The sequence below is a fragment of the Pseudochaenichthys georgianus genome, unplaced genomic scaffold, assembly GCF_902827115.2.
Source record: "Pseudochaenichthys georgianus unplaced genomic scaffold, fPseGeo1.2 scaffold_450_arrow_ctg1, whole genome shotgun sequence".
In the NCBI taxonomy this organism is placed as follows: domain Eukaryota; kingdom Metazoa; phylum Chordata; class Actinopteri; order Perciformes; family Channichthyidae; genus Pseudochaenichthys; species Pseudochaenichthys georgianus.
The window spans coordinates 165793-193630 of record NW_027263015.1 but is presented as its reverse complement, the minus strand read 5'-3'; the positions used below and the strand labels follow the sequence as shown (position 1 = coordinate 193630).

The following is a 27838-nucleotide window of genomic DNA, read 5'->3' as shown; positions in this document are numbered from 1 at the left end:
AATAGATTATTTTACCTCTCACTGAAGCCACCCCACCACTTCATCAGACAGAGCGAGCCGTTTGAAAACCCATTTATTTACCCATTTATTTTCACACGTTCACATTTTCTTTTACTTTGCCGTCACTGACTAAGGGTCCAGGGCAGTGGACATGCCCGGGTATCATACGTACAAAGTTACAGACAAATTTAAAACAAGATGCTGCAACAAATCCGGAATTAAAAAAATAAACAAGAGACTTTACAGGAGTTCATTTAATCCCAAGCATTTCTGGGGAGGGGGGTTAAGTGTAGAGGGAAGAGCTCGTACAAACACTTCACTGTACATACAGATTTACATTGTGTGGGGACATGATGTAGCAGTCTTCTGTACAACAAACAGCCTGCATCCCAGCTGCACCCTGCGCTGCGTTCGAGTCAGTAAGGCGGGTTCCAGACTTCTTAGAATCAACACATCCGTATTTTCTACTGTAAAGCTGCTCATTCAATATACCCTAATAGCTATTTAATACATAACATAAAATTTGGAATGCAGTTTAGGCAAAATGGAACGCCGGGAAATTATATTTTCCGTCTCTATGAACGCTAAGGTGTCAGAGCTGGGATGCAGACTGAGGGAACTTTCATCAATTATCATTCTGCAGAATGTTTCTGCTGCATCTGTTCCTCTGATGAAAAGACAGGGAGGTGGAAGGGGGCTGGGTGTCTGGGCCACCCACGTTGCAACACCACGTGCCCCTTGATTTTTTTTTTGTAAAACCACATTTGGTTCAGATAATAAAATCGAAGAAAATAAAATGAAAGTATATATATAACGCTTTCAGGTCCGTTTGTGTATGATCGTGTGTTTCTTGTTCTGCGCCTCACTCCTCTTCGCTCTCGTTCCCGTGCTCCATGTCTTCCTCTCCGTTCTCTTTGGAGTCTCTCCTGATGTCGGGGTCGCCCTCTTCCTTGTCCACTTGTTCCTCCTCCATCTTCTCCTCCAGCACCTCGTCCTCTTCCCAGTTCTGAGAAGGACCACAACAAATTAATCTTAGTGCTCATTTTAAAATTCACAGCCTGATAACCGTCTGCAGTTTGGGTATGAACATTAACAGTCTTTATAGACACTTGTAAGATCTGAGTGACTTACATCAGAGTCCTCGTCATCACGAAGAGCTTCGTCACCAGAGGCCTCATCCTCGTCAGATGATTCTGTAAAGAAACAAATCCATTTGCTGTAAAACTGTCTCCACTACATCAATGCTGGTACAACCTCAACATGAGAAAACAATGTGCTTTCACTTAATAAATAAATATCATGCGAGAGATGGCAGATATTTACATTTCAATACAATAACGGGGACACCAATGTGCAGATGTTATTTGTTCACTTTTTGTGCCAGCAAAAAATAATAATAATCATGCGAATACATTTTATTTTAAAGAATACTTTTTTCCCACCCTTCACAATTACTTAGAATTTACAGAAATGCATAAAAAATACTTTAAAAAGAAGAGCGTCTGAAGCCTACACCTTACAACTCAATGAGAAGATTTTGAGTACCAACAGTCAGTGGTTGTGTTTAGGGTTGCAACATTTCGGGAATTTTCAAAGATGGAAACTTTCCAATATGTTTTGTTCACCTGAGTGAAGTCTTGCAGGCACATCGACTTGTCTTTTTTTAGTTTATTAACACTGACAGTGTATTAATGTGAGCTCCTACACCTATAATAATTTGGCCTTTCATTGAATGCTTTATAAACCAGTTAAACTTACAGATGTCATTGTGAATTGGAAAACTGCATTTAAATGTTGTTAACCTCTTAAGCCCCACGGACCCGGTTCCGGGGCCGAAATCGCGTGATTTGCAGAAAACAACGTCTAAGGAACCTTAATATTGAATAAACTATGAATGTTTTATATCCATATAACGGAAAAAAACAAATTTAACAGATCTTTTCACACAATGCTAACACTGACCCTCTGAATTAGCCCGAGCAAAAAATGCTAACCTATTACTGCACCGAAAATCACTCCTAGCTCCCTCATTACTTATCCTAGGTGCACATCCAACACATCGTTTATGATCGTAAAGACACAGAATCTAACGGTGCCCACCTCAACACTGAAAGATACAAACTCACGATGTTGTCAACAAAAACGTACATCAAAACATGTGGCGCAAGGTAGCCACAACCGCTAACATGGCTCCTTGGTCAAAACTGGTCTTCAATGGCATTAAAACGATAAAAACGATGGTGTAGTTAATCCATAGGTTAATATCCAATGTGACTGTCCCCTTTGAAATGTTCTGATAATCTATAAGCAATAAAACTGCTATCCGTTTCTAGAAGTCAGAGCAGGGATATTCCTACGCTCTGCAACAAAATTGCATGCAACAAGATTGCATGCAACATGATTGCATGTGCAAAGACGCAAGCTTTATTTTTTAACATGAGTCTATGGGCTCTTACGGTCAGGAAGAGATGGCACATGTCAAAATCAAGCAAGGGGGGCCAGAGATAGGTCAAATCCACCCAAATGGCCATAGAAGAGGTTTTTTTTGCTAAATCTCTCTAAAAAGGTCAAATATCACTTGTTTTGCATCAATCTTGATACAGGGTACTTATTATATATTGTACTTTGGATTCCTAAAGCTTTTAGTCTACTAACCAATCATCCAAGGTTAGTTTTCACTATAAGTACAAAATATTGTACGGACACTATAATTTACAGTTTTTTTATCCATGTTCAATCTGAATTTTCTTTAAAATAAAAAACATCTATATTGATTCAGACTTTTCTACATCCAACTCACAGGTGTATCATTACTTTGAGAAAAAAGATTAATTTAACCCTTTTAGAAGGGAAGATATGGTCATTTGTTCTGAGAATGTCATTTTCGAAAAACAGGCTTGGGGCCTAACACGTTAAAGGTCAACGTTTCAATGTATGGTTCAGCAATTGTTGGTCGTTTTCAAGGAATTGACATATTTTAAGCTCAAATACTTTGTTCTATGTTTAAACCTTCAGACATATTTTGACGTGTTTCAGTTCAGCACATCATTTATTTTGTGATGATTTAAAAGTACAATCCAGAATAATATACGCACTCGCCTTTATCTTTTTGTCATCTTAGCCTTTTTACCAATGTCTTCATATCACAGTTTTGCATGATGTCACTGTAGGACAATGGTTAAGGATCTCTTGTCGAGCTAGGTTGTCAGTTTGAAATGTCTGGATGAAGATAAACCAAAAAAAGGCCTCTTTTCATCCTCTGTCCGAGGGAAAACCCCAAAAAGCATGATAGGGCGAGCCAGGCCCCTTTAAGTTATTTTATTTATTTTTGTCTGCTTCTGAGAAGCTAATGTATAAGTTATACAGTTACTTCTGCAAGAAAATTACAATAAAATGACTGTTTAATCTTCACATCTTGTATTCATGTCTATAATTTTGAGCACCAAATTATTGAAAAGTATCGATAAGAGTATCGAAAAATACCGATACCGATAAGCAGTACCGGTATCGATAAAATCCTAACGATACCCATCCCTAATCTTGACTAAAACAAACAGATGCCATTCAAGTGTACTTGAATGGCATATCCATGCCGTCCACTGCTTACTGCATGGCTATTGAGACCACACAAAGGTTCGCAACAGGCTAACAAATGTGAGAGTGGAAAAACTGGTTGGCATTTGGGCAAACCTAAGGCTCTTTGAACCTGACACAGAGCCATCCTCAACAAGGCTGGACAGTGACACTGAAGAGGACATGTTGTTGGATGTTGATGAGGCCTAGGAAGAGCCCATTAACTGAAAGGGTTTAAGCAAAAATGCAGAGGATTGCTTGAAGGAAGATTTGCTTTTGTTTGATGGAACTTTTTGGAGGGAGAGGGGCTCTTTTCATTCAACATTTTGAATGGGACTTTGTGGGGATTTTTGGATGGGGTTGCATTTTTGTTCATTTTTTAATGAGTGGGGTTGGGGGGGATGAGTAATATTTAACTCAACATTCCTGTTTTCGTTCTTCAATGAAACAAATAATTGTTCAATAGAATAATTAAAACTTGTTCCGTTTTACTTAAAAAAATAATTCTGTTGAAATGTCATGTTTTGTGTTTAATTTTGCATCGAATATTTCCAAAATTCCACAGCTTAACTTCCCATGGAAACTTTCCGCCCCTTTGCAAACCTAGTTGTGTTTGACTCTTGTTATACATCATAATTCAGTCTTACACGTTATCTTTCAGGATAAGAAACGTTTGATAGCATTACATTGTCGTTTATTCAATGAAATTGTTTAATAATAAATATACAAAACAAGATTTTAGTTTATGCATGCAAGAGGACATGGAGATTTTTTTCTTCCTTAGAAATTACATCAAGCAGGCTAATTGACAATTCAAGATTCATTTCACCAACATAACATGTACAGACTTTCATTTCAAAGTCAAGTGGCAGGACTACAATAGGGATGAAACATGTCAACCGTAGAGCCTTTTCCTTGATCGTAAGAGACCCATCAACTTAATGAGATTTGAAGTAAAAAAAAGAAATGTTGCAACATGCTCCTTAAACATCAAATTCAAGACTCTCCAGGTGCTGTTCCGTCAAATTTAAAAGGACCAAGCACGGCATAGCTTGACACACTGAGAATGTTCATAATGAGTAGCAAGGCTTTATGAGCGCTCGCAGACAATTAGTTTCTCTGTAACATGTCCAATTTCCTATCTGGGAGCCCCATTACCTGACTGGCCTAAATCTAATCCTGTATTCTGACAGATGTTTCCGCAGCTACTCTAATTGTTCCGGCTCATGCCGCAGTATGGCACATCAGTGTGAGACTCATGCTACCTACACATGCAACAACCTGTACTATTAGAGCGCATTAAGTGTCGTTTGCACCTACATTTAAATCACTCATTGACTGACTATACTGACAACTCCCTGTCAGATTCCCTCACTGGACCCGCGATAAGCCCAGCAGCAGCCTCATGTTCATCAGCTCCCATCATGAACTTTTTTTGTTGAAACCTTTACATCCTGGCCCGCCGACAGGAGTATTGGACCTCGTGTTTTATTCTTATAGAAGTAAGAAGAGAAGTAACGGGAGTCATGTCGTTACTTTGTTGAGAATGTGGCCATGTAATAAACGGGATAATGTGCAGCATTATCCATGAAAGACGTTCTGCAGAGGAGGGGCGTTTCACCGACGACAGGTGTTCTTACTTTTATGTAGCTGACGGAGAATTTTTACTTTACACGACACTGTTCAACACTTAATTCAGCTTCACTCTTTAACTAAACAACCGCGGATGTCTTGAAAGACTCTTTCACTAAGGATTTTTGAAGATATCCGCATTCTTGTGACACGTACATACTGCGCTTCCTATGTTTTGGTGCGGACTGCGTTCACACCAGCAATGAACCGCTCCAGAGTTCGCAAGCAAGCGCTCCGAGACCACCTATTTTAGCGGACCAGAGTCTGGTTGTTTAGTTCACTTAAGAGGTCTCGGACTGCGTTCACACCAACCCAAATGAACCGCACCAAGCGGCTAAACGCACCAGGGTTCGATTCAACCGGACTATACAAGGCAGGTGTGAACGCACCCTTAGACTCCAGAGGGTTAAGGAAGGTTTTAAAGAACAAAGGCTGCTGGGGACACAAGTCAAGAGTTTAGAGAACAAGGGACACAACAGAAACACTCACCTTCTTCATACACCAGCTTAGCTGTGTGGTCAACCTCTGTCACTGTGTTGCTGCTGTCACTTGTCGCCACCTAGTGGTAAAAGGGAAGATTGCCATTAGAGATTCAAAGAATTGTAGACTTTTTTACTCATCAGCACTAGTGGAAAATGCACTTTGTTTTCAAGATGTATTAGAATGCACCTTTACCCAGCACTGCAGTTTTCTGTAGCTCAGTGTATATTATGGAATTGGACAGTGACAATATACATCCAAATGTCATTGAATTCATTGTGTGTTTCTAAGGAAGCATGACTTTTCACCTGCCTTCTCAACAAGGTCAGAAGCTGTCAACTATGCATTGTGCAAATTGATAATAATCCCTGTAGGTTCTCGTCTTTGTAAAATCCACAGGTGCATTTTGGTTGTGATGCAAATGTAAGGGGCATAGAAAAATAATCCTGTCCACTTTCATCAACAGATTGTTCCAGTCCAGGCAATGGGGACTGAAAAACTTTTAGCACAAGGCTACAGAATCAACTTTGCATTTTCAAAACTATTGTCCTTGTGTGACTGAGGCACCGGAGTGCTGGGGTGGAAGCACAAGTCTTAACTCGAGGTTAGAAATAAATACCTTGAGTCAGTTATATATCGAAATAAACCTTGTGCAAAGGGTCGATAGAAAGTCCAATAATATGCGTAGATTTTGTAAATTTTTTGTAACATTTGTCAAGCTGTTGGTCAAACTTTATACATGGGAAACGACCCTGTTCATTTCCCCTAAGGGGAGGAAGGAGAAGGGGCATTGATTAGTCGGCACTCAATCGTTATTGGGTGAGGTCTAAATGGTTTGATTAGGGGTCTCCAACAGGTCCATCAGACTGTGGAGTTGAGTTCTGGGAACTACATTATCATCCAGAAGGGAATCAAAGCCTTACCTACCTGTGAATTCACACCTTAAACATCCGAGTCATTTAAAAGCAAAGAAACGGCTGTTGTTTCTGTAATTGTCGACACCTACCTGTGTCATGAGGAGATAGAGTTTCCCGTGCAGCTTGGTCAGCTTGTGGAACATCTTCACTCTGCTCTCGATCATGTGATAAAGCACTCCCAGCTGGGTAACCAGGTCTGGCAGCTGTTGGGATAACAGATGGATCAGTCCGAGTTAAAAAAATGTCTGCAGCAGAAAACTCAAACAAGAACTTTTAACTTGTTAAGCCCTGGGGCCTCATTTATAAAGGGCTATACGCTCAAAAAATAGCGTACAGCAGTTTCTACACAATGTTTGCGATTTATAAAATACTAACTTGACGGGGAAATGTGCGGTCCTCCACGCAAACTCTAACCCATGCGTACGCACTAAGCACAAAAACGGGAGAGACGAGAAACTGCGACACCGTTGGCAGAAGGAAGAATGGAGAGAAATATGTGGAAATAATACCATAAACAAAATGTTACCTCTCATTTATCATATATGAAGAATTCATTTTCAAATATTGATTAAAGCCAATCTTAAAATGATTAAACAAACGCCTGTTTGAGACTCCTCAGTGCACACAAAAACATAACTTGGATATGTTGTGTTAATGTTATGAAATGTTTTCTCATAAATGATGCGGTAAGCAGGAGGACAGAATTACGTCTAAACTGACGCCGTTTTGCATTTCTATAGGTTGTAGATATGAGCATGGTTTTATATACCATCATGTGTAATCCTGTTTTATGCCGTTTGCCAAGACTTGATAAGTCGCTCGTAAAAGAAAAACACAGGAATGGAAGCTAAGAACACCATATGTGGTAAATTGTACAGCTAATATAACAACACATTAGTTGTATTTCCTTTAACTGGTGGATATAGAGTTGCTGTGGGGAGGGGGGTGAAATGCACAGACTGCAGTGGAGACTGCGCACAGCTGATCGACAGCTGGAACACAAACCACCAAATACAAAAACATAATTCAGATCCAGTCGTCATGACTCCACTCCGGAGGGATTCCCCGATCATTTCTTACAGTTTCTCATCAAGGGTGTGTCTCCTGTCCCCGGTACAAACACACTGCCTGAGGAAGACTATGTGTATTTTTTTTGTCATTAACCTTTTTCGGACCACTTATTTATTTATTTTGGTGACGATCCGACCTCCATGCTGCTACTCTGGTTCAAACTGCATCCACCAAACAATATGATTTATCTCCACCTCCCCAAAATAACCAAAATCTGACACGGTGTGTTTTTTAGCTGTTCCGTCATCATTTCCTGCGATCTTCTTCATAAAGTCAATCAAAATGAATGAATGGGCGTTTATTTGACTGTTTATAGGCAAATATGGGCGTTAAGTGAAGCCCGCAAAAGCTGCACCGCATTTCGAGACGATTGTGATTTATAAAAGGGAAACCGGCGTAGGAAGTGCCGTACGCACTTTCATCGCCGGTACGCAATGTTTGGTGAATCAGAAAATGTCCGAACATTTCTGTACCTATTTTTTGGAGTTCTACTACGTAAGCAACCTTCCCACGTGAATCCTACGCACGGCGTTATAAATGAGGCCCCTGAGCCTGTTTTTCAGGTCTCAGGCTCGAAAATGACATTCCCAGAACTAGGGATGCTCCGATCTCCAATTTTGGGGCCGATCGCCGGAATCAGCAGATACCGATCGCCGATCCGATCGAGTGGGGGCTATTGGGATCTTCCATTTAAAGTGATGTTTAAAACTCAGTTAATGGGGCTCATTCACTGGCGCTTCCAGAAACAACAACGAACATAATTATTACATTCAAATTAAGTACATTATTCAAGTTTACATTAACTTTGGATAATAACATGGGAGAAATTTGCAGAAGTGCTCTCTTTTCCTTTCTCCCTCCTGTCAGTATCCGTCTGATTTAGCTCGCTGATCCAGTAATGAGTGACCCGACAGTGAAGAATAAACATATTTTATAACTAGTTTAGCTAGTTCCAAAGGTAGATAAAATAGTTAAGTGTGTTAGGTCTAACTCTTAGTGTGTTTCGCTCCGCTCACCGGTCCGTCACAGTGGGCGGAGCTGCAGGATTTCTGCTTCACACATGTTGCATACCGCTATTTTATTGTCTTTTTCGGACACCTTAAAATACTGGCAGTATTTTGGCGAGCTTGTTTTGCCGCGCACAGAGAAAAGTGTCATGTATTTTTAGGTCATGTGATCGGCCTTTATAGAGAGCACCGATCGATCGGCGGAGAGTGAATATCGGCCGATATCGATCGGAGCATCCCTACCCAGAACAAATGACTATCGTCACTTCTAAAAAGGGGGAAATTAATAATCCTTTTTCTCAAAGCAATGATAAACCTGTGAGTTGGATGTACAAAAGTCAAAATCAATAAAGATCTTTTTTTTTAAATTATTTTAACGTAAATTGAGATTGAACATAGTAAAAAAAAAAAGTGAATTATAGTGTACTTTTAGTGAAAACCACCCTTGAATGATGGGATAGTAGACTAAAAGCTTTAGGAATCCAAACTATAACATAATAAGTACCCTGTATCAAGATTGATTCAAAACAAGTGACATTTGACCTTTTTAGAGAGATAAAAAAACAAAAACACTTCTGGGGTCATTTGTGTGCATTTTCCATATCTATGGCCCCCCTCGTTCGATTTTTATGATTGACACCTCTTTTTAACCGTTGGAGCCAATAGAATCGAGGGGAAGTTCCTAAAATCCATCTAAACATTACCCATTTGTGAATGAGTGATGCGCAGCCAGAATGCCCCGGAACCAGAAGCTGTGATACAGCTGGCTATCATTAGCAGCTAATATGAAATCTCAGTTTTTGACAAAAAAATGTAATGATGGATTATCAGTAATCATTTCAAAGTGACAAAGACACAGATTAACCATTGGATTAACCTTCAGCAGCGTTTTTATCGTTTTAATGCCATTGAACCTGTCTTTTGATCAGAATAACAGCTAAGGTGAGACGATCTCCCGTGAATGCTACGTGTTGTGATGTCTGTGTTTGCTTCCCCTGTCACGAGTTCTGATCGCTCAGTGATGATACCAATACCTATATAATCTGTGGAGTCTCATCTTTAATCGGATATCTTGTATGTGCAGTTACGATAAGTAATAAGGGTATTTTTACCTTCTGTGCTAAGTGCGACAGCATTTTCCCGCTCGGGGCTAATTTAGACGCTTCTTGTGAGACTTGTGTTTTGTTTCGGTAAAAATGATTCGTATTGTCAGTTAGCTGAGTTTCTTCCGGTTAAATGGGTATGACACATTAATAGGTTTTTAAATATTAAGAAGCCCTAAGACACAGTTTTGTGAAAAAACACCCTGCAGCCCCCTGTACAGGAGGCTCTTGGGCTTAACAGGTTAAAGGGAGTCACATTATGCAGTGTTCAGGTGGGGGAAAGCCTGAAGTGTGTTATGTATTGAACGTCGACGGGAGGTGGGCGCTAGTGGAAGTTGTGGCACAATTCTGTTTTACACACCGACGTTAACAGCAGCCCCGTCTGTGCGCACGGCGACCGGCTCTGTCGTCCAGTGATCGAAGCGCCTTCTGGAAATGCTTCACAAGTCCGCCGGTACGCAAATGCACTTAGTGAGACAAGTGACGGTACGCATTTCAGATGTTTGCCGTGCATGCGTACCAGTTATGTGCACCCCTGGTTATAATAAACATTTGTTAGTCAGGGAGCTCATTTTCTGCTATATTCCAATGTCCAATACAAATATTCGATTGGCTTTTTGTCGAGGGAGCCCTTGCAATGCTAATTCCTGGGTTGTTTTACAAAGGTACGCATCCCTGCACCAAAGAAAGCGCAACAATCTGGGGTGTGGTGGCTGCACATAAGCATTACAGACATAATGTGATGCTGGGAAAGCGGACTCACCGATGCCAGGTATGATGTGTGGTGCATGAGCACAGCCTTGAGCCACCGCACCATTAGAACGGCACTGTAGGAAGGAACACATTCATAAGCTGTCAAGTGGGGCCCAGAACTGCATGATTGTGTATATCCACATGATGGGGCTCATTGTTTTTTATGTTTTTAATGGATAAGTTAAAAAGCAGCAGCACAAACAGTGAGGTCTGCATTGGTCAAACACTGTCAACTGAAACCAATTAAATGCTGACAGTTGATCTGTCAGGCACCAACTTACGTGAAAGGGTGCCCTTGGAGCCTCTTTGTGAGCTACAGGAGAGGAGATAAAGAGCCGATTATAAAAACTGCAGTAAATCATAGCAGAGAGTTAACAGCTTCACTTAAAAAATGGTGACGGAGACACAAGATCTGGGCAGGTTAAGGGTGAAGAAAGGATAAAAAAAGCCTTGGCATGTGTCAAAAAGGAATGTGAAAGAAAATTAAACCTCACCTCCTCCACCAAGGGTAAAACAGCAGGGAGGGGTAACCGAGCAACCGTCTTCTTGATCACCATCTCTTTACGAGTCTGAAAAACTTTCTGTGGTAGAGGAAAGAAGATTTTACACATTTAAAGTAGAGGCTTGTGTTTGAACGGAGATGAGCTGAACATCCAGGAAATTGTAGAAGCTTGTACAAGTTTGAACTCTGAATACTAAACATTCAGCCTTGGTGTAAAAATATCTATTTGTGATCGAGTTAAACAAATTCCAAATTAAAATCATCTTTTCAAATCTGTGGGGAAAAACAACAGAAGGCATTCACTTTGGTATTTCCAATTCTCAAAACCCGTGTTTGACTTCAGACTCTTACATTTAGGATGCTGGCGTCGTTGCTCTCCAGGCCCTGCACCAGCAGCACTGCAAAGTTGTCCGTCTGTAGAGAGGCCGTCCCTTTAGGAGCCCCCTTCTCGCTGGGGACTTTAGACAGATCGATCTCACCGAGTCGCTCTACTATTGAAATCTGTAGGAGAACAGAGATGTATTAGATAACAGGAATCTCAACACACGCTTAATGTATTGACTTTCCCAGGTTTAACACCAACAACACAACACTAGTTGAAAGCATGCAGAAATAAAATACTATGCTTAGGATGAATGAGTGAGTTGTTACTAAGTGGTAGTGCTTTGCGATCATGATTAGAGCGATATGTTAAGGCTATGATGTATGTCTCGATATTTTCTCCTAAATATAACGGATTGATTTAACCCGTAATTGTGTGTAATTGTTCCAATATGATTTTTTTGTTAAAATAAGAGTATAGAGGGATCACAGCCCATGTTTGACTTTAATGTTGAAATTCCACATCATATCCTGATACTGTCCGAGTGAGACTTTATTTGCCATCATTTTGAAGAAAACTAAAACTAAAGTCAGAAATTAACATGTTCAAGATGTGAAAAAGAGTGAACCAATGAAGACATATTGTGCCCAAGAACACTGATGTTACAGTTAAAACAGTGCCCATTTGATTACATATTAAGACATATTTTACTAAAGGGTTTCTATAATGGAAACCCTGAAGAATTTTGGTTGACAAATTGTGTTTCAGGTTCAAACCCCACGCCATGTCGTTTCCTTGGGCAAGACACTTCACCCCAAATTGCTCCTGTGGGGATTTCCCACAGTAAGTCGCTTTGGATAAAAGCGTCTAACAAGTAACATGTGATGTGTTTATTTGTTTGGAGGCAGAGCCATAAAGCCAGCAGAGTGAGAAAGGTGCACTGAATACTGGACCCACCTCTTTGGTGTCTGTGTCTTTTTTCCTCTTCTCTGATGTTCCTTTGACTGGGGCCTGGTGGCCAGGGAGCCCTGGCACCAGCACTTTGCTCTTGTTGTTGACAATAGGGGTCTTCACCTGGAACACAAAACAGAATGTCAGCTTTTCATCTTCAGTCACAGGATTGAAAATAGACCATTCCAGGGTTCCAGCAGGTTTCGCCAACTCAAATTTAAGACTTTTTAAGACCACTTTGAATAGAATTTAAGACCTATTTCACAGCAAGAAAGTATGAAGGAAAATTGCTATGAAAGAAGAAATACGTCCCATAATTACTTACAAAGTAAATGTATTCATGTTCAACATAAGAACAATGACTGAACATAACAGCATAACAGTACAGAACTGTGTTAGCGTGTTAGACAAAAAGTGTGTGTGTTAGGGCTGTGCAATTCATCATATTTTAATCGCAATTACGATTTTGGCCTGCCACAATTACGAAAACATTATTTTTGCTTTGCTAGGTTGTGACAGTGTACTACAACGTATTTGATCCAATTAATTTTAGTCTAATTAATTTTTATTTATCATAGTAGCTTGTGGAAGTGCGCTCAAATATTTGTTGATTTTGTTTATTATTTTGATATTATTTATTTAAAATGTATCATTTATTTTTGTATTGCTTTTTCAGTTGAATTATACGTTCAGGGTAATCAACAGTTAAAGAGATACTGTTCAAAATATTATACGTTTTGAAGTTCAATAAATGGATGTTTTCAAAGTCAATGAATAATCGTATTTAATAATCGTGATATCAATTATTGACAAAAATAATCGTGATTATGACTTTTGCCATAATCGAGCAGCCCTAGTGTGTGTGTGTGTGTGTGTGTGTGTGTGTGTGTGTGTGTGTGTGTGTGAGAGAGATAGAGAGAAAGTAACAAGAGCTATATTCAGAGCTCTGCTACCTTGGCTACAATCTTTCATCGTTGCGGTTGTATGATTGGTGTTTAGCTACGGTATTTAGCGTCTACAGCACCTCCGCTTTTAGGGTAGACGTAGACCCAAATGTCTCCCGGAGGTCCCCCGGTGTTGTTGCGGGAGCTGCTGCACTAGCTAACGATGCATTAGCAAAACAAACGCACATTTATTTTGCAAAAGGTGCAGCGGGCTTCAAACACGTTCCCTCCACTGGTTTCAACCAAGCACTAAATTTGATGTTTTCCAACCAAATTGAATTTACACTTACCATATTTATTTATAAGTAGATTAGAAGATACCCGAGTTTCTGACTGCCGCTAGCTGAAGCTTGGTTGCTAGGTTACTAGCTGGATGTTCTCCAATAAGGGGCCGGGAGAAACAAAGTTAGTGATCACTGGTTCCATGTTGATATATTTCAATACAGATTGTTGGGGGGAACTGAAAGGCTCTTACCGTACTGGTTACTTTGCAGCCCGGACATTTCCCCCAAAACACATTTAGACGCGATCGCTACACAGAAGTACTTCAAATCCCATCATTTTTAAGACCTTCTAAATCATATTTAAGACCTTTCTTAATTTTTTGGTCATATTTAAGACTTTTTTAAGGCCTTAAATTTAGATGATCAAATTTAAGACTTTTTAAGACCCCACGGGAACCCTGATTAAAAGGTCTGGAGAACATGCCCAGGTTAGCTTGGTCTTCTTGACTCAGAATGAAAAGGAAGACTTGATTGTTACCTTGGATATGCTGGTCTCCATGGTAAGGGACAAGCTGGTCTGAACATCCCGGGTCAAACAGATGTGTCTCTCTGCAGTGTTGATCTCCTGGGAGGGCAAAGCATGGCAGGTAAGCACAATTCGGCCGACCAACATTTCTAGGAAGATACCAAAGATGATTTAAAACAAAGTCTCCTGTGTACTCACCACTCTCTCCATCACCGGCTGCAGGTGGTTCCCGTAGGCCAGCTGCACGGACAGTTTGTCAGCAGTCAGGGCGGCAGCCAGCAGTGGGATTGGCACAGGTGAGTCCTTTGTGTCCGACATCTGAACTGAACACGAGGGCGACAGCGGCTTCTTACAGGGACTGTGGGGACAGACGTTCAACAGGCCTTGAGTGCGGCTAGTATACGATGTTGATTACAATCTGTTAAATTACATTTTGTATTCAACACATTTAGAAGTAGAGAGACGTAAATGCTTCCTGATCTGTCCCTAAACAGCCATTAGGGAGCAAACACACCCAATGTGAGCAAGTGAAGATATTATTTAAAGAGGTTCTGCTGTACATCAAAAATATACAGGTTTAAAGTGTTTGACTGCGCCAGCTTGCTTTGTTTAAATGTTTGGTTTATAGTATGAACAGAAAAAAAGTTTGTACGAGTAGAATGCAAAATGTCTCTAAAAACGAAAAGGTAATTGCTTTCCTAGGGGCTTGAATGTTTCATACAGTTACCTTGCGCTGCCATATGCTGCCTAGTTCTGTATACAGTGCTTTAAGGGCTTACCCATTTAAAAAGTGCTCAAACAGATGCAGTTGCCCATCCTTACACACCACTGCCAGCCTCACCGCCTGTGTAGAACAAATAAACAAACATTTGGATAAAGTACATAGGTTGCTTAACAGGCCATAAATGTGTCTGTATAGCTCCAACATAATTACACCACAGGGAGGAACACTTTAGCAGAGCTTGAAGCAAGAGCATAAATCTCAAGCTCTTTTCAAATAAATGTAATGGTTACAATCCTAGTCTACATGTAGCGCAGCGTTAGTTTTGGCAGCGATTATATATATATATATATATATATATATATATATATATATATATATATATATGTGACCTGCTCTATCGAAATCAGTCCCATTGACCCGAAGACACATTTTGAGTTGTATACACTGTTGGAAAGAGGGGATTCCTATAGCTTTCTAATGATATCAGGATTGTTGTTGTACTCCAAATATTAAGCAAAATATGTCACATTATATAATGACTGTCACCGAGTCATCATTTTGAGAAAAAGGCCTTCAAAGTTTTCTCTTCTCTGGAATCCATCGATCTGATTGATTATTAGCGGAGCAAATTATCAAAATTGTACGGAGAGAAGATATTTTCGTTTGGATTACTGGTCTGGGGGAAGCTCGCGAGTGTGTATATACGTGTGTGTATTGTGTTTGTTTCCCGTGGAAAACACTCGTGAGAAACACCGGCTGTTGTTGTGCCTGCTGTGACGTTAAGTTACTCCGTTCTCCGCTTGTAATTATGCCGAAGCTTCAAAGCTGTATTTATCCTCTGAATTTGCCGAAACAAGTTTAATATTCTAAAAGCCAAGACTTTGTTTAATTGAAATCAGATGAAAACAAACTGTAACGGACCCTGCCGTGTTCTCTATGATTACTATACACCAGGGATCACCAACTACATTTGTCCAAGGGCCCAGAATTGTATAATATAGTATTCAGATTACTTTTGGAATACTTTCTTTTTCCATAACAGATGGGTATGTTTTGGTGCACAGGAGACACTTATTTTACTGTTTTCATGGCTTATCAAGAACTCAAACACAACATCTTGGTGTCATTCTGGACAGCTCTCTCATCTGCACCCCACATAAAAAACATCACCCGGACTGCATTCTTTGTACCGTCTTAAAACCTTTCCTTGGAATATGTTATGAATTGTAAGGTATCCTTGGGTGCTTTGAAAGGCGCCCCTAAATAGAATGAATTATCATTATTATCTGAAACGATGCAATAACTTTTAAAACTTTTTCCAGTCACTTGCCCCATGCATTCAGCAGCAGCAGGCCATTCACTTTGATTTCATCCCGTTATGAAATGTCATCATTTCGACAATAAAGAAATGCTACATAAACGTTATCTTGCAAATTTTATCTAACCATCTCCGTTTCTAACTTTCAATATATTTTAAAAGAGATCTCTCTCATTTGCGTGCGGGGGCGGGGCCTCACAGACACGCTGCATCTCTCTCTCGCTCACAGACATGCTGCAGCGCTGTGCAGTGTGCACACAGTTCTGCCGGTAAAGAATATTACATTTTGTGAGGCAAATGTTCTACCAATAATTCCAATAAGTATTCCAAAATGTATTCACTTCAGGTTTACGAAAGTAACTGTAATCAGATTACTCGTTTTTCAAATGTAACGCCAGCTGAATACAGTTAGCCTACTTGATTTTTGTATTCTGATTACGTTACGCCGTTATGTTTTCCGTTACAACCCAACCCTGCTTCTAGGCTACTGTCCCGCAGCTCCAGCCTCTCTGTTGGACTCTGTCGCAGCGGGGCTACTGCTGTGGTGCGGAGCGCATTAACCAGACTCTTCACAACGAAGGATCACTTCTTCTTCAGGGGAGGGAAGGTTTCGCAGTACGCAGTCTACTGTCCCGCAGCTGCTGCCTCTCTGTTGGACTCCGGTACTGCACCTTACTCACGAGATGTTGTAAACAAAGAAATGGGTGGGGGGCGAACGCAGTAACCACTCCGCCAACGCCAGTCACCCCCGTCGTGCGGGCCGGATGAGAATGTCTGGCGGGCCGGATGTGGCGGTCACTGCTATACACCTTACATTCATAATGTCAGCGGCGGGAGGGGAAGCGGCACTGAGGAACAGCAGAGTGGCGAGGGAGACGCGAGCTGTCATCTTCCCTTTACAAGCTTAGAACATTTATTTATCGTGTGATTTAGAAAATAAAAGTTTCATATTCTGAAAGCCAACACTTTGTTTGTTTAAAATCAAACAAAAACACACAAACTCCGGATTTTTTTAATGAGCCATCGCGACGTCCGACTGATTTTGATAGAGCGGGTCACATATAGCCTTATTCTTTAGAAAGCCATGCTTATTAGTTTGTCAAATTGTATTATTCAGATTTAGTTGAAAACTCTAGTCCAGTTTTGATTAGAGGACTAAACTTTTTTTTTTTACTTTAGTTCCAATGTTTTCTCCCTTAAGTGTAAAATGTGTATTTTTTGTCATTAGAACATACTGAACATATTAGTCAATACCAATTATGTTTTTTATTGGTCAATTTCCAGACTTTATCCTGTCGTCTCAAACAAGGCTTCTTTTCAGAATACATTTTTCCAAATGAATTAAATGTTATTTGTCCACTCTGACCTCTTCCTTGTTGTTGGACTGGACGAGGTCGATGTGTTGCGGCTCGTCCGTCAGTGTGAAGGAAACCACTGAGTTCTTGTCCTTTCCATCTTGCCGTACTTGCCTGTAATGAGACAATTTCCGGTAAGTTCAAGGAAATACACACTGCAAAAGCAGACTACGGCAATATATGTCAAAAGATGCCAGGTGAAACGGCATCACTGAAGACAATAGGGCTCTGGGTTTTCTTTGAGCACTCACCAAACACTGAGCAGCCGTTCGTGTGCAGCACCGGACAGGAAGTAGAGACCGTTGCTGTCTGGAGGTCGTGTGGTGGCAAAACGTAGGGTCGTCACCGCAGAGGAGTGGCCTGTGAACTTCTGCAGAGGGACCAATGACAGAGCAGGACATTTTAATCACCCCTGCTGAAAATATCAGACCAAAGTTAGACTGGTTTATAATTAGTGATTTAGGATTACACATTTCATAACAAAATGGCTGATCACAATGTCCTTCTGTTTTCATTTCCATTTAGTGCAGGGGAAACAGAAGTATATTTAGTTTTAAAATTATGAAGTGCCTTTAAGCCCATCACACTAACTTTGAATAAGCACATTTTTCCAAAGCCTATTGAGCATACTTGCCAAACTTGAGACCTCAGAAACCGGGAGCATTTCCCGGGGGGGGGCGTGCTAGTGGATCGCCGGAGCTGTATTAGATTAACATGCATATTGTAGTTGTAAGTGCACTGCCTTGCGGCCTGTAGCACCATCCTTGATGGAGCATATGTGTGGGCTGGAACTGTATTTTACAGGAAAGGGGTGAGCAGAGGGTCGAGTTGTCCATTCTTGTTCTGTGACTATCTTTCTCTCCCTCTCAGACTTTCAGTTGCGCACGCTACTAAAGAGACGCGCTACCATGGAAACCAAACAATGGTGTAGCTGTATTAAAGTCCGAGTGGAAACAGTCCTGAGGAAATCTGATTTTGTCAGAAATCGGGAGAAACATGACCCCGGGGGGAAACCGAGAGGGGGCAATGAGATCGGGAGTCTCCCGCGAAAATCGGGAGGGTTGGCAAGTATGCTCTTGAGGCACCTAAACAATTACCTACTCAAGATTTTAAGTACCAACAGCCAGTAGGATTTTCTCATTGTCTCTCATAATCCGCTATTTTCAGTGTTTAAAAATAATAATAATAATAATAATAATAATACATTTAATGGCATATAATTCCCCTTCACTACAAGAAATTCTTAAATAAATACACAGAAATAACTTGGATTAGGCTAGACATTTATAAACATAAGGAAAATAAAGATGAACAGATACCATGGATTCCTATTCATAACCATATTGTTTTACTTTAACTACATTAGGTCGGGCTTTTTCAACTCTAAGAGTAACTTCTGAAAGCCCATAATATTTGAGCCTAGTCGAATAAATCAATAACTATGAAGTAGATCAGCTGGCACTCACTCTGTAAATCTCCTTGGTGTCCAAGTCCCACATCTTGATGATCTGACCTGCTGACAGCAGCAGTTTTCCATCAGGGCTCACGCTCAAACTGGTCACTGCTGCACGGTCCGCCTTCCACTTGCTGAGTAAACAAATAAAGACACCATGAGTACTCTTGGTGCCTGTGTTTATTTTTAGTCTAACAGCATCTTTAAGGGATTCCATTTATTTTAATCAACATCATTTTCCAACGTGCACCAGCAGCACCTGTTTTGAACTCCAGTATCCTCTATTGAGTTTTGTAATCCGTGTTTTTCTTTTTTATATCAAGGTGAATGGACTGAAATCGTACAGCTGCATTCAACAGCATACAATTTACCACCTGATCGCAGAAAGAAAAGTGGAAAGACACTCACCATTTTCCAAAAGCATTTTGAGGACCACAAATGGGCTGTAGTGAGGATTCATGGTGACATTACGGCTCATGATTTTACCCACTAACTGGGCTGCCACTAAATCACAGAGAAAAGGTGTCTATGATGAAATACAGTGATAAACGCATGATGGTGGGGCCTTCAATGTTACGGCTTGTTGGTGTATTTCAGTGTTTTTGAGTAAAGTGTCAGTTCATTAGATCAAGTGTTTTGTCCTGTTTGAATGCACACCTTTAAAAAGTAAAACAATGTCATTACAATTATAATGCTTTTTTACTAGAAAGTATGTGTTTTTTGGGGAGGGGGGACTAGAAGTTAGTCTCAAAGAGAACTAAAGATTCCGGACTCTGCCCCTTTGATTTCTGCCATTTTTGATCACCACTACAAAACAGAAAAAACACTTTACACTGGAAGATAAAAAGGAAAGGTCCGCTGCTAAGTAAAGTGTGACACCTAGTGGTAAAATAAGGTATATTGGTCCCGGTCCAACACTAGTCCTGGCCCAAAAGAAGTCCATGACAGGGACCATAAAACATTCTGCATCATGATGGACAGAAGGGATGGAGTTTTGGCCTCTTCTGATTTGGCTTTTTGGACAGCACATATTTATACCTGTGATTGAACAAACACATTTCCTCTTTGACAAAATAATAGTGCCATGTTTAAACATCACAAATCTTTACCGGTTATCCGTTTCACTTAAACAAAATCTGACAAAACGGAATTGCTTGTCAATAAAATGGAAATAGATTGTCCACCCTAGAGGGTTAGCCTGAGCTAAAGTTGTTGCTAACTTCCGGGTTAGTCACTTTAATCAGCAAAGGGCAGACAGGACAGAGATACTTCACCCAGTCCTAGCGGCCAAACTAATAGATGAGGTAGAGACTTAACTTTCCTGGGAAAGTGCATGTGAGAACAATGCATGCAGCATTATGGCTGCTTACTCCTCTGGTTAAGTGAACCAGGGACCTGTTTGGAAAATAAACCCCAGCTGGCAGTTAACTATGGATTTAACCTGATTTGGGTGTTGGTAGAGTTTCTCTAGTATTATAATTAGTGATGCTCCGATCAGGAATTTTGGAGCTGATCGCCGAAATCAGTATCGGCCGATACCGATCCGATCGGGTGGGTGGTGGCTATGGGGATCTTCCATTTAAAGTGATGTTTAAAACTCAGTTAATGGGGCTCATTTTTATATTGCTTCAGTTTATAATCGTAACGGATCGAAAAGTTCAGATTCATTTTTCAATACATGGTGCTCGTCCACAAACAACAAACATAATTATTACATTCAAATGAAGTACATTATTCAAGTTTACATTAACTTTGGATAATAACACGGGAGAAATTAAGCGCTCTCTTTTCCTCTCTCCCTCCCTCCCCTGACAGCCCGTCAGTATCTCATGCAGCTCAATGATCCAGTAATGAGTGACCCGAAAGTGAAGAATAACTATATGTATAACTAGTTTAGCTTGTTCCAAAGGTATTGAATTAATTTATATAAAACAAGGGACAGTGTACATTAATCAACATACTAAAAACATGTAAAAGTACTCGAATTAGCCAAAAGGCTAGTTTTCATCGATAGTCCCTTTGCCAGATGGTGATAGACATCCTAAAAGCAATAATAAAAATACCACAACATTGTTATACCATTGTACATATTTACAATAGATGACATCACTGAATACAGATAAGAGCAAGTCAGGTAGATAAAATAGCTAAGTGCGTTAGGTCTAACTCTTAGTGTGTCGCTCCGCTCACCGGTCCGTCACAGCGGGTGGAGCTGCAGGATCTATGCTTCACACATGTTGCATACCACTATTTTCTTTTTCGGACACCTGAAACTACTGCCAGACCGGTGAAGCCATTTTGGCGAGCTTGTTTTGCCGCGCACAGAGAAAAGTGTCATGTATTTTACGTCATGTGATCGGCTCTCCTGATCGGCCTTTATAGAGAGCACCGATCGATCGGCCGAGAGTGAATATCGGCCGATAACGATCGGCAGCTGATCGATCGGAGCATCCCTAATTATAATAATGGTATAAAAAAGGGAGTGAACATGAATTGAAATCGATTTTATTTATTTTATGTTTTTTTTCTTTCTGGCTTAGTTTCAACCAAAATATATATATGCTAATAATAGTAATAGTATTAATAATTGTAAATGGTCATTGGTCACACCACCAGTTTGTTTTACTGTAAACTTGGAGGAAGCCTGCGTGCAGAGCAGACTGCTGCTGCAGCACGCCACCCCCCCCCCCCTCTCCCTCACGCATGCGAGATGAACAAAGGGTCGGTCGAATAATCGATTATTATTCGCCAGGGCTGCCGAATAATCGATTTTGATCATGGTCAGTTTCTGGCAACCCTAGTATTTAATGCAGCATATTGGGTTGAATACAATTAGTTGCTGGGTTTTACAAGAGAGCAAGGGGTGGATAAGCAGTTCAATCATTCACAGTGGAGTTGGAAGAGAGAAATAAATGGTTTTGTTTTTAGCGGACTGCGACTTTTTGTAACAGTTTGTTTACAATGACAAATGTCACCAGCAGCAGGTCATGTCACCCGTCAACAATTGATGTTAATTCTATAAACAGTAGGGGTGTAACGGTTCACAAACATTTCAGTTCGGTACGTATCTCGGTTTTTAGGTCACGGTTCGGTAAAGCAGAAAAAATTATCAGAAAACATAAAATATTTTTGTTGGGGATTTTAATTATTATTAAACTGTGAATAATGTATTCACTTAAATAAATACAAAATAAAATAAACATTAAGGTGCAGCATTTCAATGAACTGAAATAATCTGTATTTGAACTTTACTGTACTAGTTCTCACAAAACATAACATATTTGTTTTGGGTTTTTAATTATCATTAAACTGTGAATATTCATTCAAATAAATAAATGAGTTTGGAAGTATTATAAAATTGAAAGCGAAGGCAGTGTAACAGCCAGATGCAATGTTTGCAAGAAGGAGGTTCCGCGTGGTGGAAAGAACAGAGCTACGTTCAACGCGACCAATCTAACACGCCACCTGAGAAACAAACACCAACAACACGGCGAGTACACAGCGGCCACTCAGGTAACGGCACTGAAACAACCGACACTTTCAGAGACTTTTAAAAGGAAAGAGAAACTGCCCCAGAACAGTGAAAAGGCCAACACAATAACAGCCAAGATAGCTGAATTCATCGCGTTGGATGACCAGCCATTATCTGTTACCTTTTTTTTCCTCTTAATGCATTGCATAAAGATCGGCTCGGGAAAAATCGGTAGATTGTCAAAATCAAATGATCGGAATCGGATCGGGAGCAAAAAAAGGTGATCGAGACATCCCTAGTTACACCCCTAATAAACAGTCAAAGGGAAAGTTGGCTGTTGTCTGGTTCCTGTTCTCTCAGTGAGCCTGTGTCTGTACTGGTCAAAGATAAGACGAGCTTGAAAAGACGAGCTCTGTAATACAAGCTAATAGCTGATCAGACTGGGTTTTTATCATAGACTGTATATATAAATGGGCGTAGTGTCCGTGACGTCACCCATAGGATTCTGCAGAGTTGCCGTGAAGCCCTTAGTAGGCGGAGTCGGCCACTAACTGCTTGACAGCAACGTCAGAGTCTAATCCGAGGTGGGACCTGCTGCCTCCGAACTGGAAGTAAACAGAGCTAGCTCAGGCTAAGAAGCTAAGCTAACATGAAATACATGCATACCAAGTTACTGCTAACAGTGTAGTTCCCCTATATAAACGTTACATTCATAATCAAATGAGACAATCTGCAAGAGAATTAGCTATATTTTGTTATCTTAATGCTTGTCATTCACACGTTAAGAAAATAAGTACCGATACAGAGCAGAACAATTGTGCCGATGTTCAGCTTAATAAGCCTTGTTCAACATCATTTATTTAGCCAATACTACAGCAGGCGAACCAAGTCTGCGTTTCGCTGCATTCCTTGATCTCCAGTTATAACGACGGACTCCACCGCCCGGACCTAACGGAGCCGCAGTGGGCTAGCTCCGGGACGCCGGCTGGAGCTAGCCCCCTGCAGCTCCGGCGGCCACCACTGGGATAATTGGGTCCCCTATTAACATTTGCTCCCGGTTAGCATTATGGGCGTCATAGCCATAGACTATAAAAGTCTTACCCAAGGCTGAATCATAAACTAAAATGTATATGTATTAGTGCTGTCAAAATTATCGCGTTAACGGCGGTAATTAATTTTTTGAATTAATTGCGTTAAAATATTTAACGCATGTGCAGAATGGCCCGCCCCATACGTGCCACTAGTGGCAGCGCCAGGGTATGGCTGGGGTAGGCTACACCCATACCAAGAAATGGCTTAGCCCCACCATGAAAAATGATGTTAAAGTAAGCAAAATAAAGTCTGCCAACTCACGCGAGTAAATTGCACAGACAGCAGGTAGTAAGATTGATTTCAGTAGCCACGGTTTTGAAAACTTACGTAGTGATCGTCTTCTCAATAGAACATCTTTGATAACGGCGTGGTGTTGTTGCAGGAAGTCCCGACGGAGAATACTTTTGCTGTAGTACAGGGGTGCACATAACTGGTACGCAGGGTATGTGCCTAATCTGAAATGCGTACCGTCACTTGTGTCACAAAGCGCATTTGCGTACCGGCGTACTTGTGGAGCTTTTCCAGAAGGCGGTTAGATCACCGGACGACAGAGTCGGTCTCCGTGTGCACAGACAGGGCTGCTGTTAACGTCGGTCTGTACAACGGAACTGTGCCAAAACTACGCCAACCGGCTGCGGAGGGAGACTCCAGTCCCCTCTTCACTGGAGAACTGCGCTAAAACAGCTGATCACAACGTTCACACTCGAAGTACTCCACTAGCCGCCGCCCCCCCCCTCTGTCGACTTTCCTGAAGTACTCCCCCGTTGATAGAAATCAACACGTAATGAATTAAGACCCCACGGTTTGATGATTGATAGGTGTGTGTGGGTTGTCTTTCATTTTGACACGCGGAAAAATGTTATAATAAACATAGATACTGTATGTTAAATGGATATATCCGCCTTCTTTCATTTATCTTTCCATTCCCACAACAATATACATAAATAAATGACATATTTTGGACATGGTTCAAATGGTGATTAATCATGATTCATTCATTTTAAAGCTGTGATTAATCTGATTAAAATTTGTAATCGTTTGACAGCCCTAATATGTATGCATAAAGGGTTACGTCCTTAGCTGGCTAATAAGTAACAAGCTAAGCTACCAAGTACACAAACGGGGTTAACATGTATAATATTATCATTTTAGACTTCTTGGAAGTTCTGTTGGTACATTCAAGCGCACAGCACGACATTTGAATTGTCTGGTATTTGTAACAATATTCCCTAAAAGGCACAATCACCACGAACACGGCTAAAGCTAAAAGGGTCAAGTACAGTACTATGACTAACTAACGTTGTAGCCTCTATGGTTGTAGCCTAGCAGAGCGGACAAGTTGCTGTTAGCTGACAGTGAGGCATGTACTGTCCATCAAAGTGACCACGCCCTAATTTATGCAAAAACTTTAAGGCCTAATATAAATAAAAGGGTCGTGTTAGAAAACAATTCACTCACAGATCCATAATCATGAAGGTGGAATCTAACTATATCGATAATACAAATGTATGGAGCCAGGGGTAGAAACATGTTTTTTTCTGCTGTAAAGTTGGGCATTTTAACATGGGGGTCTATGGAAATGTGTCCTTTCTGCAGCCATCGCCTATCGGCCAATATATGAACTGCAGCGTGTGGCACTTCCATATTGGCGTCCCGGCTCTTCCCCAGAGTTTGCCTCTTGGTTTTTATAGTAATAGGACCAGCAGATGAGGCTCTGAGAAAATTACAATAAAATCTAAAAGAGGCATAAGTTGAAGCTTGTTCCTGGAAGCATTATCCTTAATAACAACAGAGAGCACATCCTCACAGCCTGAGACACTTTCAGAGGTGATTCATTCCTATTCCCCATTTCATCTGGCATTAAGGCTCTCTGTCTGCAATACGTCAGCCTCCACTTCAGAAAAGACAGTTAAATAAGACACCATTTTTGGTTCGTGTATAAACTATGAAGTGGGCAAAATAAAGGGGAAATGTAACAAGATAACATTTGTTCCCAGGTTATATATATATAATTAAGTATTTGTTATTTTTCCAGAATGTAAAATGTACAGGAGACAATAAAAAAAAAGTTGCAATTTGTAAGATCGGGACACCATTTCAGTATTAAACAATAAACTTACACTAGCAACAGAAATTGAAGAGGTTAAAGTGTTGAACTAATGTCAAAGTCCTTATGTATTGTGTGACATATTTCTTTTGAAATAAGTATTCATTTGCTCGATTCTGCCAATTCAAATTGAGTTAAATAATCATGTAAATGGATGATTACAGCCTTCAGGTTAGTTGCAAAATCACACAAATGGCTTTTGTTAATTAAAGGCTTTTTCTTATTCCTATAATCTTCTTATAAACCAAATACTGACCTTCTGGCCTTGCCCGTCTGCAGGTCCCACTCTACAATGTTAGTATCATCTGAGCCGCTGTATAATAAACCGTCTTCAGGGTGCCACTGGACACAGTTCACTCCCCCACTGTGGCCTCCATCCTGCAAGGGACAGAAAACAGTAGTTACTAGATGTTAACAAGGTATCCTATTCTTTCAAACTAAACACAAATAAAAGGAATAAATATAGCTTTCACTTAAAAGCTACAATTGATAACTTTTTTCAAAGACAGCCTTGCCTAAGATTTGCTATCATTATATCCTGACAGTAGTACATAAACCTGAATAGTTATGGAAAATATATTTTCTCTAACTCCTTCTGTATCCCTGGTAACATTTGCAAAATTCATATCCTCCACACTAGGTCAAACTAAGCAACATTACTCAAATTCTAGTGAACAATAAATAAAAGCTGTTAAAGAAATGTCCCCGGCCAGTGATTGGGTTTTGCTCAAATCTTTTTCAACATGCTGGACAGGTCACCAAAAAAATGCAGTAACATAATCTTGATAAATAAAATGATTAACTTAATTGATCAAAGCCGATTAGCTTTAAAACAGATCCATAGCAGTAATTGGCACTGCATTAGTCTCCTTGGGTCTGATTTGTTGTTTTTCACTTAGGCGTGGTGAAGATGACAAAATGTTGTTTTTAAGTCAACACAGCTTTAACAGAAGCATATTTTGATAACAAAAAAATAGTTCTTAGATTAAAAAGGTCCTTCACATGCCACAACAACATTTTGGCAATAAAGTACACTTTTGCACTTGGAAAAACATAGGAAGTAGTTTACAGGCCATGATACAGGTTTCACTCACCAGTGTACAGTGCAGTGCTCCCTTTGCTGTACTGTAGATAAGCACACTGCCTGCTGCTGTGCCCATAGCCAACAGGTCTGCCTTCTCCTCCTGCACTGCCTCCGATTTCCTCTTCTTCCTCTGAGGTCCCTCCTGAAAACACAGCATATTTGTCATGTATAACTACCTAAACATCAACCAAAACATTATGTATTATAAAAAGATAGTGCATGCTTGGATCACTTGGTTGCAATTAATTCACTTGCATTTAAATCTCAGTCTGTTACATCAATAACTGTTTTGATATTATACCAAAAATGCATTGAAAGCTGATAAAAGCAAATACTGCTAGTGCTATCAAATGAGGTTACTCAACAACCTACTGAGTAGTAGAAATAATTAGAGTAAAACATCCTGGACATAATAACACATTCCATGTATTATTAAAAGCATAATTACTTGGCATACACATTATTAGTCATAAACTACACACATATACTTTTGTGAAACGGTTTTATAAATTGCCACAGAGGCAACACTTTGTGAACCTCTCCACTCAGAAGTGTCATGGTGGCACACGCTACTGAGCTTTGGTGGGCTAATGCTAACTTCAATAACGAGTTTATTTGCAGTACTAACAGGTCTATATATGCTTAGAAAATAAGTGGTAAGACTACTGGAGCAGCTTTAAGTATTCCTAAGACTTAGTTCGCACTGAAATAAAAAAGTAAGACATTGTCCTTCTTTTCTTCACTACCATGTGGGACTAACATGTGCGTCCTGCGCAGCTGTTGGAAGCTAGCTAACTGCTAACGTGGCTACGCTATATGTGTGTCAGAAAAATTAATGCGTGCGTTAACACATAGGCGAAGGTTCAAAGCTTTCTGTGAGAATATTTTTTTTTAAAGTGACGCTTTTACCCGTCTTATTGCGTGTACTTTAACAGGAAAGTAGCATAGGCAGCTTGCTTGGGCCTCACGTACCTTGACTGTCCGGCATGGTCCCCAGGCTATGCAGATACAGGTGGCACTCAAATGGGCTGAAGGCACGTATTCTTGGTGAAGTGTTTTGCTATCTGTGTTCCAAATGCGAAGCCTGCCATCCTGGGCACACAACGCTAAGTATTGTCGTGATTTAGGTGAAAATACGCAGGGTAACTGCAGCGAAGAGCTACCTACATCGGCCGCCATTTCTGAGCCGCTGCTTGCGTCTGCGTGCGTGGATTACACAGACCCCACG

General features: G+C 40.5%; 1 protein-coding gene across 1 annotated transcript; it reads right to left on the bottom strand.

The window, feature by feature from the left end:
- Positions 1-236: 236 nt before the first annotated feature.
- wdr43 (WD repeat domain 43) lies at positions 237-27838 on the bottom strand. Its single transcript, XM_034078623.2, has 18 exons — positions 27583-27838; positions 26621-26752; positions 25783-25904; positions 18869-18989; positions 17654-17772; positions 17414-17516; positions 14785-14849; positions 14204-14363; positions 14018-14104; positions 12318-12434; positions 11390-11539; positions 11031-11117; positions 10818-10849; positions 10547-10610; positions 6692-6805; positions 5695-5764; positions 1132-1193; positions 237-1006 (listed from the first exon to the last, which is right to left on the bottom strand). The coding sequence occupies exons 1-18, from the start codon at positions 27787-27789 to the stop codon at positions 863-865; spliced, it is 1956 nt and encodes a 651-aa protein (XP_033934514.1). The 5' UTR covers positions 27790-27838; the 3' UTR covers positions 237-862.